The 20,749-nt window shown below is 48.2% G+C and overlaps 1 protein-coding gene across 1 annotated transcript in view; it reads right to left on the bottom strand.

Annotated features, from left to right (window-relative positions):
- The window catches only part of LOC144143898 (nose resistant to fluoxetine protein 6-like), a 100,812-nt gene extending 87,602 nt beyond the window's left edge, over positions 1-13,210 (bottom strand). The window contains exon 1 of the mRNA XM_077675482.1: positions 12,916-13,210. Coding sequence (XP_077531608.1) covers positions 12,916-13,104 — 189 coding nt within the window. The 5' untranslated portion in view covers positions 13,105-13,210. The remainder of the gene's footprint in view (positions 1-12,915) is intronic.
- Positions 13,211-20,749: the final 7,539 nt, after the last annotated feature.

Raw genomic sequence — 20,749 nt, 5'->3', positions numbered from 1 at the left:
CGCAGACTCCAATGCGTAGTACAGCCGTGGTCAATTTCAATAACACATGCAGTCACGGAAGTGACGCTTTCGTCTATCATCCATTTTCTTTCAAGTAATTTTACACCCCATGTAGGCAGAGTACACATCTATATATAGTGTCTCGAAGCGGAAATATCCGTGGGAATGTTCAAAGCGGTAGTTGCTGCATCATTCGCGAACCCCACCTGCATATACCGCGAAGAGTTGCAATTTCGACGGTTTTCCCGGTCGGTTTAGCCAGCTGTATCGGCGCACAACTGAATCCATTTATTCTGAGTATAATTCACGGACCATGACGAAGGTATACGTGCAGAGGACCGTTATGGTCGGTCTGTACGTTGGCTTTGTATTCACGTTCTTCCGGAGGAAGCTTCGAAATGCCACGCATTTCCTGTTCTTTAATGGAATGGGCGTGTACGTGGTGCCGGCCTCCCCAGATTTACTGTTGGCCGCTCGCTCTGCGAAGTCATCATTTGCCTGGAAGGCCTGGGGTGCGAGCCACACTTCTCGTCCTGTTTCTTAACCATTTAAAAGGCCCAGATTGCCTAACCTTAACAGCGATCCCAGGTCTTACAAGATGCTCACGTTCACCGCAGGTCATGGATCCGCTTGCGCTCAAATCGGTTCCTTCATTGATGAAATACCACGGTTCACAGGGTACCAAAAACAACGTGTGTTTTGCATGGAATATATGAGCACCTGCTTATTTATTGGCCATTCGGGGACTGAGGCACGAACTCCAGACTCGAAATGGTGTAGCTATCTTAATCACATTTTTTTCCTGTTCAAGTTAAAGTGATGGGTGGTCATCTCCGTTGTCACGTTCGCTAGCTGCGGTTGCATCCACATACCTATCCTTGGGGAGTACGCCAATGCGCTATTTGCAAGTTTCAATTAATCCGTCCCAGTCAAATATACAGTCCAATCACAATTAAGCTTTCAAATCTGTTCACAGAACGTCCACGAGCGCTAACGGAAAGCCATTACGCACGAAGGTCATGCTCGCAGGGGGTTGGGGGCGGTGAGTACAGGTAAATGTTACCGTTTCCGCCAATTTGCATTTTAACAATACATTTTCATAATTATTTTAATTTCCCACTTTATTGCACAGCTTTACGCTCTGAAATGTCTGGCAGCTAATGTAAAAAGTGGTGCGCCCCCCTCGCTCAACATCCTGCGTTTACCACGTAACTTGAGGTCAAAGTTCGCCCTGACATTCACTGGCATTTTAGCTCGCATCGCGTATTTCGATGTATAGGGGGGGGGGGGGGGGGAGAGGTCGATACCAGCTATTGTAACAGCAATACATTCTAAAGAAATATTCGCAACGGTTCTCCCGCACTATGCACAAAAACGGCCATCCACAGCTTTCATAGTTGTAAGATAGGCCAATGTCGACACGCCGAGAGGAATATAAGTAGAAAAATGTGGTCTGCGCCTGCTGCAACTATGCGTAATGCAAGCATGACTGTTTGCATTGCGTGATGTCACGGTGCAGGTCTCATTTTTGAGTCAAATCATAGGTGGGGCCTTTTTATTTGCCAAATTTGCTCGCGCGGGCCGAGAACAAATTTGGCGATGGTGGTGGTGTTTGGGTTCATGCGTGAAAATATAGAGGGGGTGTAAAAGAGGAGGAAATGGTAGTAACTTCATTAGGGGCTCCATTTTGTAAGCAGTATACAGAAAGTTGGTTCGTATTGAAAACAACGCGGAAAGCGGCCTGTTTTCTGCCCGTAACTTGCAAGAGCCGCACAAACCTTTGCCCGAGACCCAGAGCTGTCTTCATACGGAAATAAAATTCCTGTTATCAGTGCCCATAGCCTAAATTAGGTTGTTTGTTTTGATGGCACAACAGTTTGGAACGCAAAATTGCGTTACGTGTGTGTTTTCAATGGGAATTTGTTTTCGCGAAATTCACTAATCAATGTCCCTGCTAGCGTACATTCAGGAAATCCCGCCACGTTTTTTTTTTTTTTTTAGTGTGTTTGCAAGAGCTCTCGAAGGCCTTTAATCAGTGCTGCCAGAGTATGGGCGGATGCACAGAAGTAAAAAATTGCATCCTTACACCCATCCTCAAAGACAGCCCGAAGGGAAGCCTACAAAACTTCTGTGCCCTGTTTCTATGTTTGCCTGTCACCCGTTCTCTTTGGATTGCTGCGTGAATAGCTGCAGTGCGCTCCAGCCTCCTCCCCGCACCTCTTCTTTTAACCGTGACCTTCCATGTGGTTTCAGACGTTCAGAAGGAAGCGAGGCCCTTTTGTGTCACCTGTACAGCTGGTAGTGGCATTTACAAAGGGCTACTCCTTTATCGTTGACATGGCGGTCCCTTGTGAAGCCTGCGATGTCAGCAAGGCTATTCTGCGCTACTGCCCCCGATTCGCCTTCCAGACACATTCGCCGCGCTGGGCGAGAATAGCGGAGGGTATGCCAATGCGCTCGTCCAGTTCCTCACATCCGCTTCTCTGTGCGACCATTCACTGATGCCGTAATTGCGCTGACAATCCTAGTTTATCCTCACGCGCGCTTTTTCTTCACTACCCGCCTTTCCCTCCCTCTAGCGCTGGGAAACCAGCCGGGTGCTTTCCGGTTAACCTACCAGCGTTTACTCCGCTTTCCTCTGCCGTTCTGTTTACTCGGCCAGCGTACAGCCAAGAGCAGTTAGTCGGGCGGAGAGTGAGTCGAGGGCCGTCGTATGCCGCACTCGCGTCATCCGAATCCTGCAGGGAGGCTCCATCGAGCAATTCGTTTGCTCACTCTCCCCTCCCTGCCTCTCCCCTCGAGGCATTCTTCTTACAATTGAGGAACAGTAGAAGAAAAAAGGCACGCAGCGACGAGAAGCCGCAGCGGTAAGTGCGAGGGCTCACGCGAAGGCGCAGCCGTGACAAGCGCGTCCTCTCCAGCGTCGCAAGTGTCGGACACAAATAGTATACCGCGGACCACCGCCGCGCGTCTCCGACGGGGGCCCTGTGGCCGCCGTGTTTAGGTTGTTGCCCGGCGCGGAAACGTCGAAGACACGAACCGCGTGCACGCTCCAGTGGGCCCGGCCACTGGGCTCTCGCAAAACGGCGCAAAACCGACGGCTTGGAAACCGGAGAAGGGCGACGGAGAGAGGGGGGGACGCTCCTTTCCTAGCACGGCCGCCGCAGACCCAGTGACCTGCATCCCGCAGCCGAGCCCGCTCGTTAGCAGTGCTCGCGGTCAACGGCTCCCCGGTCTGATTAACCTGCGCGCTGCTCTGCGGCTGCGCTTCCAGAAAGTGATCGCTGCGTCCGACAGTCCGAGTGGAAGGGTGTGTCCATCAGGCCGACTTGACACGCGCTTCTAGCGTGACGCCTCGAGGTGGCCCAAGCGCGTCCCGAAGTTGTTCTCCCAACCCGCTTCTTCTGTCGCCAACCCGCTACATTTATCCGGAAAAACACCCTGCGGACAAGTGCCATGGTTTCGGCCACTTACGGGGATCAATCACTGTTCCCCCGATGACATCTTCCAAATGCCCTTACTTATTTCGAAGACGGGATCTGACCCCGTGCAGGGCTGGCAACTAACGCTGTGTTTTGCCAAGAAAAAAAAAATGTCCCCTGACCTATACCCCGAGGGAATTCAATTGAATGATTGTGAAAAAAAAAAAAAAAAACTAAAACCACAAACAAAACGCACAATCAAAGTTGCTCATCCACTATAGGCTGAAAAGAGCCGTCAGCTTTGTTTCTCTCGGACACAAGTATTGCAGCGAATTACAATTACACAAGTATTACAAGAACCATCCAGCGAATTTTCGCTGGATGGTTCTTGACATCAAAATCGCATTCAATTCGTGGCCATATCTGTTCTGTTCCTGAATTCCCTAAGTAATTATATACAATCTTTTGTGCTAATTGGTTCATTCGTAACAAGACGCCTTCTACGGAATGGCGGCATAAATTGTTTCCGGAATGTGTTCCCTTCATTATGAATGGCTGAACTGGTGTGTATACACATATGCCGACGTTAGAGTATATTGATGTCGGCGTTGCATATTAGTTGGGGTCTTCCACCACACTGTGAAAGGTGTTAAGTTGCCCTGGTACGTAAAATATACGGCTTGGCGTAAGCGAAAACAACGATCAGAACTTGTTATCTAACAAAAGTATTTTGCCGGCGGGTTAAATTCCGTAAGACCCCCCCCCCCCCCCCCCCCGCTTGTTCCACTCGTTAGCCGGCACATGCTGCAGCCAACTTATCTCTTATCTCCTTATCTCCACACTTACATCATTTCACGCGAGAAACAAGCCGGATGTCCTGCAGGTAAAATACTAAAAGCAGTGGTGCTAGCGTCAATGCCATGCAGAAAAAAAAAGGCAGAATCACGCCTGACCATACGGCACGCTGAAACGATACAACAAATTACTGGCAATGAATTTCATCGCAGCATCAAACATAGTCTGTGTTTGGACCTTTCATGGAGTCGAGCTCTGAGGTTCATAGAGGAATGCATGATTTGAAACAGAGAAAATTTCTGCAGCGCTGCGCTTCCTCCCACAGCGCATCCTCGCTTGCACTTTGGCGTCATTGTAAGACGCACAATAGGTAGAATAACAGAAATAAATAATATGGGATGGTTTTCCAGCAGCAAAATTAATTGTAATGGAAAAAAAATCTTTAAGAGAGAGAGGGAAACGCTGAGTGTTTTGGGGTACGGAAGGCAGTAAATGTAGGAAGGAAAGTAAGTATTATATCATCGTCCTGTTTCACGTCATCAAGTAAAAACTCAACTGTCTGCGCAAAGGTAATTACTATAATATCGTAGTGACTCCATGCCTTCAGGGTAATCAGATGATTCAGCAAGTATTTTGCATTGAAAGGAGGGGGAGTGGCATGGTCCAAGCATCAATAGTAGTGTAACCGGACCAGGGTAGAGGCATTCAATCCTCTGCTGCAAACGGCATCTTGATTCAGTGCAACGGAGCAGTCAAGTAGTACATGTTCAACGGCTGCGGATTTCCGGGGATATTATAATATGGCCCTGAAGTCCTTCCTTCCTACGCGATGCGAGATTTCGTTCCCTTGTGGATACAGACCCGTCCTTCCCTCTACGCACCCAGCGCCATCTACTGGTTTGGTTCAAGCACTCCTTCTTTTAAAGACGGTATATAGTCTTTCTTGGGCAACTTAAACCGAGAAATTTTGGTCTGTCTGTATGTCTGTCTGTCTGTGACCCGATTCAGCCACCCGGCCAAAGTAAAACAAGGCCTGTGCAATAGTCTCTTGTATAGTCACAGCTAAATCTGCCCCTCTAAGTCCGGTGTAATGTTCATACTTGTCCACATTGTTGAACAAGAACAAGACATTACGCAAATATAAGACAACTAAATAATGCACAAGTGATATTTGCAGTGTTCTTTTAAAAAAAATCATAGATGCTTGATTTTTGCGAAATGAAATACTACATCCACTGCAGAAAAAAAATTCACTCCGCCGTCGCCTGCTGTCGTCCGCGCCACTATAGCTTCTGGCGGCATTTTAAGAAATCAAGCGGCAACAGTTACGAAAGGTTCTACTAGATATGCTCCACGTTCTGGTTGGAACGCACGTGGATTAGGGAAACGCGATAGTATAAGCATTGCAGTAGGGCGCCTCAATTCACGCGCGTCTCCGCCGTACGGCAGCGCTGGCATCGATGCACCCGACCTGGAGGAGTGGAACGCGGTAAATTTAAATCTACTTGAGCAAAACTTTAGCGAGTTTACCTTGAGAGGAGCGCTACGGAAGAGGAACAGCATGAGAGGTGAGTGGGAAAACGAATAGAGGCATTTACTTGGTAAATGTCGGCAAAGACTATCGTCTTTTGCCGGCATTTACAATGAAAGGAGCAGATACGCGGCCAATTTTGTTTTGAGTAACTGCTACAGAGTGGAGGGCCTCAACAGCTTATTTTTTATTTATTGCCGGCCTTCGATACAAAACTACACATTACAGCTAGTTATGAGAATGGACGAATCAAGGGGAAAGCCGCCAACCCGATGTGGACTGGTATTGTCTCGTTAAAGTTCCCGAAGCGTAGTCAAGTATCGCGGGTTCTGGCGATAAAAACTTGGGTTCGAGCCCCACAGGGCCTTTATTTTTGCTGAGACCCATCATTATTTTTTTACTGTAAAATGTTCTTTTGGCTCACTTCTGCGCATTCTTTTCGTGAACAAGGGTGGTTTGGTATCTTTTAGGTCGGTTTAAGGGTGGGACGCAGCATATGAACACGTTTAATCGACGTTCTGCGTCGTACCGGAAATGTCTGGCTTGTATTTACCCCGGAAAGGAATATCGCCTATACGGTATGGGGAGAACTTTGTGAACGAAGCGATAAGGTGCATTCTATAACATCCCTGGGCAGCGGAGTATTCGTCGCTCTGGCAGGTTCAATCTCGTGCAGCACGTGCCAATGCCACATTAAAAGGCCTGATGTTATTCCGGCAGGGGCCATAGGCGGTTCCGTTGAGTCAAAACAAGTTCCTCGCTCATAGCTGGGACGTGATTTCCTTGTGGAAAAAATCTTCTTTCTGTTCCTCACTTGTTGCCCCTGCGAGCAGCCTCATCCGGTTTTGGGTTTCCATATATACCAGGGCCCCGCCGGAGCCACTGGATTATTGCGTGACGGCCAGCGATGCATGCGGAACGGTGCAGACACCAATTACGCTGAGGAAGGAGAAGAGGCCGCTATTGCGCTTGCCGTCGCCTCCACAACGGCTAATACCATAGTGAGCGACTCTAAAACAGCTCTCAGGAATTACGAAATTGGCAGGATCGCCAATACCGCCCTACGCATCTTACGCTCCGTCCAAGCCACTCGTATGCGCAACGTGTAAAAAACCTGGACACCGGCCTATGCATCTCTCCCAGGCAACGAGCTAGCGCAGGAGGCGGCCCGAGGTTTCAGCTCCCGGGATTGCCCTGACGACGCTGCTGGCTCGGACCAGGGGGCTAGGGACAGGCTGGTGACCTACCGGGACATCGCTCAGCACTATCGCATGGAGCGCCAGAAATATCCCGCAGCGCATCCCACCCTCAACAGACGTCAAACTGTAGCCTGGCGTCAGCAGCAGGCAAATGCCTTCTCCAATCCTGCAGTATTGAGCCACATTTATCCAGACCTTTATAAAGACCAATGCAAGTGGTGCACCCAGCGAGCCACGCTCACTCACATGATTTGGGCTTGTGATGCTCAGCCGCGAACTATACGAGCATGCTTACGAATCACCAGTGCGGAGCAGTGGGAGACCTGTTTGCTTAGCTCCGACCCCGAAATACAGGTTGAGGTCGTCCAACTGGCCGAAGATGCCGCTCACGCCCAAGGGCTGCAGGGCGCCATCTGAGGGGGAGGAATTCAGGAAGGCTCCCACTTCCCCTTCCTCCTTTCACCCAGTTTCGGGCAAAATAAAGTTATTATCATCATCATCATAGCCCGCGTCGCGCTGGTTGGGCATGCTCGTGGATGCTGGACAGCTAGTGTGTTGCCGGCTCTTAGAGCTGCTTTCGAACCTGAGAAAATGATCACCCTGGTTCGGCGGCTGGCGAAGAAAATTTTTCTGCCTATTAACGTGTCATTGGGGCATGATATGCCTTAAGCGGTATTTACTCGTGCACGAATCCTCGCTGATAAGAATCTGTAACTGCTTTATGGGCTGTAATAAGTACCAGGATAGGGTGAAAGAAATTACCATGGCTTGAAGATTTTGCTGCGACCAAAAACTCTCACAAAAAGAAAAAGAGTTGTAGCTGCGGCCCTTACTGAAACGACATATCGCCTACGCAGTTGGCCAGGAATGACAAGGCCACTCCCCTGCTATAGGCTGTCTGGACGGCCATTCTCCCGAGCACAATGTCATTGCATACGCAGACATGATCCACGCTGGAGATGGACCGAAATGGACTGGATCTGCCTGAATCTTCCGATGAACGCCGGTTGACCTTTCTTACCTAAAAGTTAGCTGTCATTGTTCTGCGCCGGTGGTTTCGAGTCTGCATCTGTAATTTGTGTATTCAATTTATGGGCGATTCCGTGTAGCTCAATTTCTGTTGTATTTCTGTTTTCTTCAGTTATGCAACAAAGGAAGCGTCGTCTCGTGCCATAATAAATATTGTTAGTGTAAAAATATTGTTAGTTGTTAGTGTAAAAATGTTCATTAAGAAAACAATGCTTCCGCTTAAACAGGAGTCGTTCACGCAAGCTAAATTTAGCAATTTAATAGTAAAACAATCTCCTGTAGAGGCAATGAGGGAAATAAGATTTCTTCACGATTATCTCTTACCTTTCCCCTTCTGCAGAGATTGATTGTGGGGTTTAACGCGCTGACGCAACGCAGGCGATGAGGCGCGTCGTAGTGGAGGGCTCCGGATTAATTGTGACCACCTGGGGATCTTTAACGTGCGCCGGCAATGTGGCAAGGCTGCATTTAAGCTTCTTTTTTTTCTTTTTTTGCAACTAATGCAAGGCGATGGATATAAAAAAAAACTATTTACTGCCAACATGTGCCGTTCACTCCTTGGACGTGCAACGATTTGCTTTCCTGGTACCCGCAGAACGACACAGGCCCACTGGCGGCGTCAACGATACTACAGGCTGCCTGCTTTTTACGTGCAAGTTCTACCTCGCGAAGTTTTGGCCGCTGAGGCTTCTTCATAGCACAACATGCACATGCAACGCCAAGAAGAAAGTCAAGGGCGTGTCCCAGTCGGAGGACCCAACGCCACTTTCGTGTCAGTCGTTCATTCTTACGGCGGCCAGTGTGGGCAGCCATCCATCATACGTGTATATATAGCCGCTGCAGCCGTTATATATACGCCCGCGCATAAATTTGGGTGGTATATCGTTCTGACGAGCTTTACTTCGCAGCCCGTGAGCCCGAACGATGCGCTCTGCGTGCTTGGGGGGAGGGGCGGAGGGTTCCGCGCGGTAGCGGCATGCCTTAGTCAAACAGATAGGGAGAACAGCAAAAAAAAAAATAAAGGAACCAAAGAAGATTGTAAAGACAAAGACACGGCGATATACTATGCACACCAAGAAAGGTCGCTCAACCTTGACATAGTGGCTGTTGATTAGGCGGTTATCGGTACACACACGAGTCCTCAGGGTCATCGAGCAACTTCTCCTTACGAGCGTGCGTGTTTGTATATGTGTGTATGCATGTTCGAACAAGACAGGCCTCCTCTTGCAATGACATCGCTTGCTTCTTGTCGAATCCACGAGCGCTTGTCATTGGGCTGTCGGATTGATCGCTCCCCCCGAGACGGAGAAACCCCGAACCAGTGCGTAGCCGTATATTGTTGCACGTACGGGCACAATTTCAGGAAGATCTTCTCGCGACCGAAGAAATGGTTGTAGGTGCAGCGCGTTGCATTGTTATTCAAGGGGGGTTCTTCCGTTCTGTAGCATTGGTTGCAACAGTCTGAACGCATGATTGAACGCGCGGGCATATGTGACGAAACCCGAGAAACCCGTGCACATAGCTCTTGATCGCAGCCGTGCAAGGGTGGGTATGGCATATGACGAAACCGATTTCGTGATCACAAGACTATCAGTTGGGCAACGCCTGCATGTATGCGCGAATAAGGTTCACGAGCGTCCGGCTTCGTCGATGCCTGGATTATGTGGGGAATCGCCGAAATGTCGAGAAAAAATACAACGTTACAATGTACGGTCCCCATAACAATTGACAGGAACCATCGTTACCCATACCTTGAATAGCTTTACTAACTTATAAGATGCTCGCCTCCGTGCCGTATATATATATGCCCAACTTCAGTATTTGCACTCTTTATCAAGTTTCCGCATAGATTAAAATTCCTGTCGGAACAGGGATAAAAAAATTTGCAGTGGCAATTCACGTTTAACGGGCCAGTGCCAGTGAGGACGAATGGTTTAAGGTAGAAGATGTAAAAAGAATATTGATCCGAACGTCATTCGCCAAGCAGATGTCTAGTATTTCATGTGTCAACGTGATTGCTCACGGCATCGCAGGCAAAAACGTTAAAATAATACCTTTCTTGATTGAAACCGTCAGAATCAGCGCCGACGCTTACGTTAACGAACAGCATACGTGATTGTTGGGAGTTGATTGATTGAATAAATTTTCACTGGGGTGAGCGTGCGGTGTTGATGGTTCGGCGCCCGACCGGTGGGGTGAGTGCCCAACCATCAGTGGTAAGAAAAAAAAAAAACATGTATCAGTTACTAGCTGCCGCCCAAGCGGGCGCCAGTCACCCGTTTTTCGCGCAGACAATACGTAAACAATCCGTTTACGTATTGTCTGCGGCGGTATACCGTCTGGCGGTATACCGTCTGAGTGTATTCACAACGCGCAAAACATAGTCCCGACTTTGACGTTATGCACTCTACTTGTACCCGGTGAGAAACACTGCCACTGCTTCGCGTTTTATATTTATTTAAGGAAACCCGGATTTTCCTTCTGTGTTCCATTTTGCTCCTCTAACCTGTAACCGCGCTACTTCCTCGCGTTCGATGATTCGCCCGGGTTGGCCGATGCGCTTCCGGCTTGTGCGTTTATATCTGGCGCGTCTGGATAGCGGAGCCATGTGTGCGTGCGGAGGGCATAGTGCGAAGATTCGCTGCCTGCGTGCCGTGTTTTGACGTTAGGCAGACAAGGGAGCAAAGTGCGCTGTTACTTGTAATCGCTCACGTAAGCGAGCCGGGTTTCAGTGAAAACATTTCTTCGCAATGACGAATATTGCCAGGGAAACAGACAGAAACTTGGGTCAATGCGGTGGTCATGGCGCAAGTTTTTGTGAAATGCCGCGCGGGTTATGGCTCAATTGTTGGCCGTCGGAAGCGTATAGCCCGATGTTGCTCGCTGTCAAACCGTCGCGACGAGTGGCCACTCGAAGGCAAATGCGTGCCGCGGCACGCTCCCATGTGGGTTTTTCACTCCGTGGGGTGCCGTGGAAGGCCACTCAAAAGTGATACGTGAATGCATAAATTACTTGCTGTATCGTAAGACTTAAATTGCAAGCGACGCAAAAAAAAACAATGTATTTCCAAGCATACGAGGGAAGGGCGTGTTACACAACGCTAAACTCAGTCGCTCATACACGCACCATTGTAGCACATTGATCATAAAACGTCTCACCTAATGAACATAAACAGCGTTGATGGAGGGGAAAAGCAAAAACACCCGTGTGTTCGATATTTCGGCGTCCGTTAAAGATCCCCAGGTGGTCAAAATTAAACCGGAGCCCTCCACTAGACAGCGCGCCTCGTCGCCTGTTTAGCGCCGGCGCGTTAAACCTCATAATCAATCAATCAAATAAACAGCGTCTTAGCGCATGCGCTATCGTGCATATGCTAATACAGTTTTAGCCCAGTTGTAGTGCGACAGTGGAGTTTTATTTTTATCTAATCTTAACTTCTGTTGCTCTCTATTTTTGCATTCCTCGAGGGTTGGCCTTCGACGCAGTATTATCCTCAACGGGCACGCAGTCGATAACAGACTGCAGATAACGACAGCTGGGATCTTGATCGTTCCAAGCGACCTAAACGTTCGAAGTTTTGGAGTTTAACATGTCGAGACAGGGATAATTATACATAAATGTCGAAACAAATATTATAGCAATACTTCGATGACAGGCCGAGCAAGCCAGCTGATTGGACCACTTCATCATCTGTCTCCCGCTATCGGAATGACCTGGTTCAAATTTCAGCGGCCCACCCCTTTCCTTTATGAAGGATTTGAAACTCTGGATCAATAACGGATGATCGGGTTATTGTAGCAACAACAAAAAAAACTGCTTGTTGGCGAGAATACTGCACCCTTACCCATGCACCGTGATTTCCACCGCGCTCCTGTCTTGTGTGGGGGCTGCAAAATTGTTACTGAGAGAGGGGTAAATCCCTAGCTCAAGCTGGGGAACTTTCCGATCCCTAGCTCGCACCCTTGATACCCAGACGATAATGCCGCTTCGCTTTTATAACTGTAAATCCGCAAGGAACACGTGAATGGGCCCACGAATTAACCGTTGCCATATAGTACTGAACTATATGACAGCGGTTATGACACATAGTACTGAAATCGAGTACTTCAGATCTCACTGCATGGCTCTCAGGGTGAAACAGCGTTTAAGGTAGTTCTTCAGTGTAAGCGAAACTATAGTCGAGATTATTACGTGCGCGAGAAAAGATGCCTACCCCGCTTCATGTTAGTTTTCAGTTCTGTTTGAAAGAAATTCACGTGAAGCTATCAATAAGACAAGAAATGAGGAATATTTAGCAGAAACAACAAGAAATCATTCAAGAGCACCTAACAGCTAGAACTTAGATTCATATCTAGTGCACACGTAGGTGAAAAAGCAGCCTGAAGGAAAAACTAGCAAAAAAAAAACAGCGCTATGAAAGTGCGGTTGCGAATACCGCGGAGGCCAGCGTGTTTCCAGCTTTCCCGTAAAAAAAAAACTTGCGTTGAACTCAAGAATAACGAGTATTGTCTTACAACACAGAACGAGGGTCTTGATAATTACAAACTGCTACATGGTGTCCGCACCCCGACGAGCTATGACCACTACGCGGACACGGAACCAAACCTCCCCATTTCCGTATAACCAGGAACACCGGCTGGTGGTTGGTCATAACGTGCCAGTACGTCTTTCACCATTTGCCTACCGCTGCCTTCCAGTAAGAAGAACTCTACACGCGAGTGCTGGTACCTGATCAATTTTTCAATACATCCGGAAAAAGAACAGTTTGTATGCAGTAGAGACCAAGGGAAGAAGCGACACACTCCGGAAGAATCCGCGTGTGCTCTTCCTCTCTTTCGTCAGAACGTCGTCGCTCTACAAATGTTTCCCGAAACTTCGAGAGGTTCAAGAGGGGGTCGCACCCATAGATTGGAGCACGGTTCCTTGTAGTCAACTCACCGTGGCCGTGCTGTCCGGCTCCGAAGGGGTGGCGCGGATGCTGGACGCTGGCGGCGTCGAGACCGTCGAGCCGGCATCCTGCGCCGCAGTCGCAGGGACCGACAGCAGTGAGGGCAGAAGCAGGAGCAGCGGCAGCAGCGGTAGCAGCGGCCGAGCGGGCCGGAGCATCGCTACCGGAGACGTTCGCATTGTGGAAGAGCTTCAGATTCGACTGGGCCTGACGCCGAAATGGGGTCGGCCCCTTCCGTATATACGGCCCGGTAGCGGCGCTTTCTCCAAAACGCCCGGCACTCTTCTCGCGGGGGAAAGGGAGCGGAGAGAGCGGCGGCGCCGGGCGCATCGCTGCGGAGAGGGCGACGCCGCACGTCTTCTCCCGGGGAAAGAGAACGGCCGGCAGCGGAGAAAGGATACACCGTTCTTTACAGCTGTTCACGTCTCCAATCTCCGCGCATTCCAGTTTTCTTTTTTTTTCCCTTTATTTTAAGTCGGCGGGCAAAACAAGGGGCAGCAAAAGACAAAGCGCCAGCTGGCAATAAATGTCCTGTCTAAAGCAGGGGACGAATCTGAACACCGGGCCGAATACACATTAAAGCAAACATTCCAAAATCAAAGAAGCCTAACTTGCCTGATTTTACGGAAGCAACTTACGTCACCACGTCAGCGTCCAACTATATTCGTTGAGAAATACATTACTACTTTACACCAATTTGATGACGATTAACCCGAAGAAACGGCTTGTTCTCTTTTCAGTTGCTTAAGAATTTCCCAGCCGCAACAAAACACCTCATATTGGAGTATTTGTGCGTTCTTACTCCCCAAACTGAGCTTTTCCGCGTTCAGGCCGAACTGCTAAGAGCGTTAACCAGGAAGCGTGCGAGTTTACGAAAACCAAACTTTTTGGTCACTGTGTGTGATTTCCGTGGAAGGTGAAATATTATAGCAAAATTTTTAAGTTATTCCTGCTCCTTCGTGTTATGTACCTCTATTTTTACATATGGCTCAAACGCATGTGTCACGATGAACAAACTGTTTGCTCTGTAAGGAAAAAAGAGCCTTTCGAGTGGAAAAAATATTCGCGCCCGGGCCCAGTACCGCACTGCGTGCCAAAAGCAGTGGCAATATCCGCTGCGCATATCTGCTGCGGGATTCGAACCCGGAATAGCGCGGTAGTGCAAAGCTAGCGCTCGACTCGCCAGCTCACGGGCGAGCGAAGGTTCGAGGTGGAGAAACGGCCCTTATGATTGGTATTTCGGTTATAAGCCGCTCGCCTCCATAGACTTCCGTCAACTATCGCTCTTTATGGCTCGTTTCCGCGTTCCCAGCGGCGAAACTGGGCATTTATTGATTAGCGCCTCTGAAACCCCTTCCCTTCGAGCCCGCATTCACCCGCGGGCATACATACCACTGCACCACATCTCCCAACCATGCTGGAGGCGTACTGCTGCGGCAATTAATGATTGGCTCAACTGGTGGCTACATCAGGGGTGGTTGCCTCAACTGAAATGTTTACTGCTTTTTTTTCGCTTTAGTAGAAGACGTAATGTGCACATTGAAAACAGACTTGCGCCACAAAAAGAAAACGGCAGCGATTATCTGAAAAAGTAATATTTTACAACACTACCCGTTCGTATTGAGGTCCACTCAGCCCAACCATAAAAGTCATAACGAAACATTTCTCGCATCTGTGATTTAAAATACCCTTGCAGTAAAACACGCAAGCACCCACGCACACGTACACGCCCAGCCCGCCCCCTCCCCCCCCCCCCCCCCCCGCACGCCCACACGCACGCCCGCACGCACGCACATGTTTTAACACAATTTACAATATTCAAGAAAGCATTAGTAACAATTAACAACATTATTAACACTTTGTCATTTTACGCGAGAATGTTGACATTAATACTGTTTCTTCGTCTCAGAACAGAATGCGCCCAAAATAAAAAAACAGGTCACGAAATGCGTCCGCAGCTTGATGCTGCTCACAGGGCTACGGCACCAAGCCTCCCACGACCCCGGCCAGCAGCAACGTTTTAATGCGCAGAATTGTAGGTAGAAACCTAAAGTTTTCGGGACCTCGGAGAAAATTTTCAACCGCGCTTTTTTTGCTGCATGCTTTTCCGCGGTTCGAAATACAACTGGCACACTCAACAAGCCTTCAATAACAGAGTATAAAGACAAAGTGTCGAGAGGCAAAACCTTTTCAAACTGCTACATTTGGTAGTATGTTTCACACATGTCGACACTATTTTTCACACAGGCGCTTTTACTCAAAACACCGATGCGTAATCAACCCTCAATGTGTTCTTTTATTTAAAATACGCATTGCTTTTCTTTAACAAGGAAGGGGAGGAGTGTTGAGGACCGAAGGTGGTCCTGAGGTCGAGGGACTTCGTGTTTGTTGGGTGTATGGTCAGCGTAGCCGGATGCCTTGCCAGTAGGCGCAGCCGAAGCTGACGAAACGAAAGATCGCCAGGCTTTACCAATGCTCTGGGGAAATCTTATTTGCACGCCGTGGACGATAGGTTTAAAAAGCAGACGGCCCGTCTGAAGACTGCTGGGTAGCCTCCATGGTTTCTGCAGCTGATAAACTTCCTAAGCAGCCTAGGAAAAACCCAGAACCAGAAGTTGACCCAGGCAAGAAGGAAACAGAAACGTGCGCCGTCGGGCCGTACCTACACTGCATTTCGCCCAATCTTTGCAGTTATTGTCCAGAATAGCAGCTCCGTATATTATTCTCCCATTGAGTTTGTATGGCCGGGGCAGTTTTGGACTGCCTTAAGACTGCTCAGCTCTGCTATGCATAGACAAAGAAATCATACCACATGTCAACCAAACCCTAGAGTGAAAAATCAACAGGGAAAAATCGTATTCCACTCGCTTAGTTCCCTGCTCCGAAGGCACCATGTACTCGATTCTATTAGTCAGTAGTAAAAGCGCGTTAATTCGGAAAATTGGTTAATTCGGACACGTCATCTGGTCCCTGTAAATATACGCATCACTCTATGAGACAGGGCGCGCTCGTTATTTCGGACAGATTTGACCGCAAATCGGATAATTCGGCGACTTTCAGGCCGCTGGCGAGGCTCAAAAACGAAAAAAGAACAATTCGGAACAAAAGTGAAGCTCAAACGCAGCATCGCCATGGACATCAATTATCGACTTGGCTTGACTTGAGACTGGTTGAACGTCTTTTCTTCGCGTGTAGGTTTGGCGGTGCCATCGGTGCCATTTTGTGGCTTTGTTCCCGTTGCTGAGCACCTTGAAGGGCTCAGAAAAATTGTGTCCGCGCGAATTTCTGCTCGAAAGCAGACAAGCATACGCGATTACTTCGTAAAATAAAGGTATGTAGAAAAAAAACTTGCATTTATGGTGTTTATTTCGACCATTCGATAATACGGACATTCGGTTAATTCGGACATTTTTTCCGGTCCTTAGAAATCCGAATTAACGAGCTTTTACTTATATTGGACATCGGGCGGTGCTTTAACGACCGGCTAAAATAACACAAGAACACCGTGGAAAGAACTATTAGCGAATATCAGCGCTTCAATTGCAGGGACGGTGAGTGTAGGCAGCATTTCGATTATGCCACCACTGTAGCACGAAAAGGGGTTATCAGTTAACTACGAAGACTGGCATAACCCACAAGATAGTTTCTTTGAATAACAAATGCGCAGTGTTGTACACGTCTGCGTAAAACAGGAACGAAAGCTCGTTCCTCGTTCCCTCCCAATTTTGAAACGAGTTCCCGTTACAAGTTCCTTTATTGCGAAAGGAACGCGTTCCAGTTCCACTTCGAACATTGGGACGTGTCGTTACATTACGTTACATTTCATTTTTTTAAATTAAAATATGGTGTCGGATTACTGAGGCGAAATAAAGTGAGAAATTTAAAACTCACATCGAACTGCGTGTATTATAGGAATATGAACACCGCCGCAAGCAGTTTATCAGGAGATGAAAACAATCCAAAGAAACGCTCCTAGACGATTTTTTTCTGGGAGCACCGGACAAACTCCAGACATGCCGAACGGCGATTTTGGTGCTCGTCTATTACAGGTGCAATACATATGGCACTTCCCACTTCGGTCATACAAATGCGCAGTAAGGTTACTCCGCTTCAGATACGCGAACAGAAAGTTACTTACATACAGGAACGTTATTAAATGTTTTGCATTAAAACCGCGTCGAAAGGAACAATACATAGGCCTTTAATGAATGCTGATTAAAAATTACAGTTTATTTAAAATACCTTACAGGCCCCTTTGCCGGGAATTTAGTAAGGCGGTAACAAAAAGTGAATCTTTGTGGATCATACAGCACAAATTTGCGAGTAACAAAACAAAGCGGAACAAGTAATGACTACGAAGTTCGCAATCCAAGTTTAGGTGGGCAGACGATAAGAAGAAAAAAATAAAAGCCAACAGCGTAGTCACACACAAAATATACGCACAAGAATTACTAAGTAAGCCGAACACAATCAGGGTAGTAGATAAAGGAAACAACCAAAGATAGCCAAGTATGTGGACGCGACGCACGAATCAGTTGCGGTGGTTAGGAATACCCATAAGGGAAAAAGCACAGGAAATAACACGGAGCCTAATCGCGTGCGTAAAAAGAGAGTTACACTATAAAAATATAGTCGAACACAAAGTGCGACACTATAAAGTAAAAGAAACCACCACAGATAAATAAAAAGTTATGAGAAAACAAGAAAACACGTGCCGTGGTAAAGAAACGACAGATTCTTTGGTTCTTCAAGCAGAAAAAAGTTAAGTACATAACAAAGTTACAGGATATGGCAGAACAGCAAAAAAATTAGAATGAATGATAAAATATGAAAACATTTAGTCGGAAAAGAATGCCCGAATGCATAGTCGGAACTAAGTAGAGTCCCTTGTTTGAACTCAGCAAGAGTTGGATCTCGATGTTGGCGTCAGACAGACAAACCCGTTTTTTCGTCAACACTTCGTTGGCATTGTTGAAGAGCCGTTCTACGAGAGCGCTTAAGGATAGTGACGTGTTGTACTTAAAGAAAAATTGGTTCAGTCCCTCGAAGTTCTTCATCTGCGACAGCGGGTAGTCAACTGGTACCAGCAGGTACCGCGACAGCTCATCCTGTGCCTCGGATGGAAGGGTTTGCTGCCTAAAGGGAAAGAAATTCTCGTGCGCGGACGAGGTGGCAAAATCTGCGCTGTATGGCTCGGTCACCGCAGCCAGCTCTGTATTTATGTCGCTGGTCACCTTGTCTCGCATAGAACTGTCTGGGATACAAGGCCAGTTGCTTAATCCCAAGGTTGGATCAATGGGATCCAACCTTGGGATTAAGCAACTGGCGGCAACGAGCTCGCGCTTTCCTTTGAGGGGTCCAAACCTGCAATCCCGAACAATTCCCGGTGACCCAGTGACCCTGGGATCCTGGTGACCCTTCGAATGACCTCACAGCGAGAGCGACTCCCTCGAGAACAACGCACCGGCGGGTCGCACGCACTAATGCGGAAATTGCCCCTGACAATATACGGTGGTTTCACAAGGTACCAGCAGCGCCGCTCGGACATAGAAACCTTTCCCCTGCAGGGAAGAATTATATCGGCCATACGCGCATCCTGCCCTCCCCAGACAAACGATAAAAGGTGAAAAGCATTCTCGCGGCTGCGCCATTCACCCGTCAACCGGCATGAAAGCAAGCACAAACTGCGGCCCGCTGCTTGGTTATTATTGGGCCTTTGACCTTCGAGGAAGCACGTTCCGCTTTAGGGCGGGCAAATTGGCCAGTTTATAGGAACAGAGACACAATAGCGACTTGTGGATTTTTGTACTAGAGCCTTGACATCAAAAAACAGCCAAAACATAGCGATGTAACGTTTGCGCATGGAACGCCGTTCCTGCCGTTCCTTCGAAAACCTAATGAGTTACCGTTACAGATCCAGGAACGCCGTTCCTTGGAACGCCGTTCCGTACAACAGTGCAAATGCGTTAGCACTGCTTACATGCTGTTAACCAAGAAAGAGACGCAATTTTAATGACAGCAGTCTTTCTTGTTTGTTGTGGTTTGTTTGTAGAGTTTAACGCGCCGACGCAACGCAGGCGATGAGGCGCGCCGTAGTGGAAGGCTTGGGATTAATTTTGACCACCTGGGGATCTGTAACGTGCGCCGAAATTTCGTACACACGGGCATTTTTGCTTTTCGCCTCCATCAGAAAAGCGGCCGCGGCGACGGGGAATCGAACCCGCGACCTCGTGCTCAGCAGCACAACGCCTTAGCCACTGAGCCGCCGCGGCGGGTCAATCTTTATTGAGCTACCCTAAACGCAAAAATTTTGTTCTATGTGTACGTCTGCCTGTCTGTTTACACGCTTGTCTGTCCCTCCATTCCGCTTTCCAGCCGAAAATTGAGACAATTCTTCGTCAACACGCAGTATGTATAAGCAGACCCGTTTCGAAGAACTAAACTGCTAGCGTAAGTCATACATGTCCCCATTAGTTAGCGCAAAGAAAAGCTCAAGCATATTTGAGGCTAAGTGTAAGCACATAAAAGGGAGTACCCGCATTCTTTTTGTAAAGAATAGTCTATTGTTTTTTAACATCGGAGGTGTTGTACAAGCTGTAGGTTCGCCGTTGCAAGGAAAAATACCAAGAGAATGCGGGGCGCTCGTGAGAATGTGTCTCGAAGCGACCGCCGAGCGTTCCCGGCACGCGCAGTGGCTTTAGCAAAAAAAAAAAAAAAAAGGACTGGCAAAAACCACGAGGAGCGCGAAAATGCTGAGCGCTCGTGAGTGCGTGCCTTGCGGCGACCGCCGAGTCATCGGCTCGCGCACTGGCTTTAGCAAAAAAAAAAGTAACTCCTGCGCTGTCGCCAAGCGCGACCGCGCATGCATGAGTAACACGACGATACCGATGGATATGACGATGTCTACTACTAGCACAGTGCAAAGCAATGACGTAACATGTGAATAAACAAGTTCAAACTAGTACAAATGCGTGGTGATGTGTCCTTCAGTGCTCACGTATAACGAAATCCTGCAGCTTCGCGATGGTTCAAACCTTCCGCGACATAGTGCAAGGTTTGAGAGTAGAGCTAGTGGAAGTCTACAATGCTCAGGATGACTATGCATCCACCACTCGCGGCGAAGAAGGCGACGACCTCTTCGATGAATACGACGAGTACTAGCCCTGCAACTGTCCGAATAAGCAATGATACTTAAACCTAACTATGTGTCCGGCAATGCTCAACAGCTTCGCCATTCAAGTAGCGCGTGAGTGCAAGCTTCCCTCGATTTTTTTGTTCGTGTTCGCGTTTTTCGCGAACTGAGCCAACTAACGCGTGAGTGATGATCTCTCAATAAAAACCGGAGAAGGGAGAAAAAAAGATGAACAATTTCCCCAGGGCGCACGGAGGGCTCTAAATGACAACAACTAAAATCGACGGGCTCGTGTTACCTATGATAAATGCGTGAAAAGCCCCAACCAGGGCCAGCAGGTAGCGACAATGCGGTGTTGAGACAAGCGGCATGCCCTTTACGCGAACGATTGCCACCAACAGTTTTCGCGAAGGATGGGAAAGAGGCGTCTGGTATAGTCTACAATATTCTATAGCGCTTAAATGTGGATTCAGAAGTGGATATAGGGATCAAATATAGGTACAGATAGAAAAGTGAGACATCGAACATCGCAACAGACGACGATGCCGTGCCTCCAGTGACCGGTTCCTTAAACCACAGTAAACAATGTCAGTTCACATTTTTCTAGAATACAGAGCATGGAGTTTGAGCTTCCGAGTGCGTAAGACAGCAAGCAAGAAGCCAGCAAACAAGCGAACAAGCCACCAAATGTA

Source organism: Haemaphysalis longicornis, unplaced genomic scaffold (assembly GCF_048455015.1).
Source record: "Haemaphysalis longicornis isolate Haplotype H1 unplaced genomic scaffold, Haemaphysalis longicornis Haplotype H1 scaffold_1, whole genome shotgun sequence".
Classification (NCBI taxonomy): domain Eukaryota; kingdom Metazoa; phylum Arthropoda; class Arachnida; order Ixodida; family Ixodidae; genus Haemaphysalis; species Haemaphysalis longicornis.
This window is presented reverse-complemented; position numbering and strand designations above follow the sequence as displayed.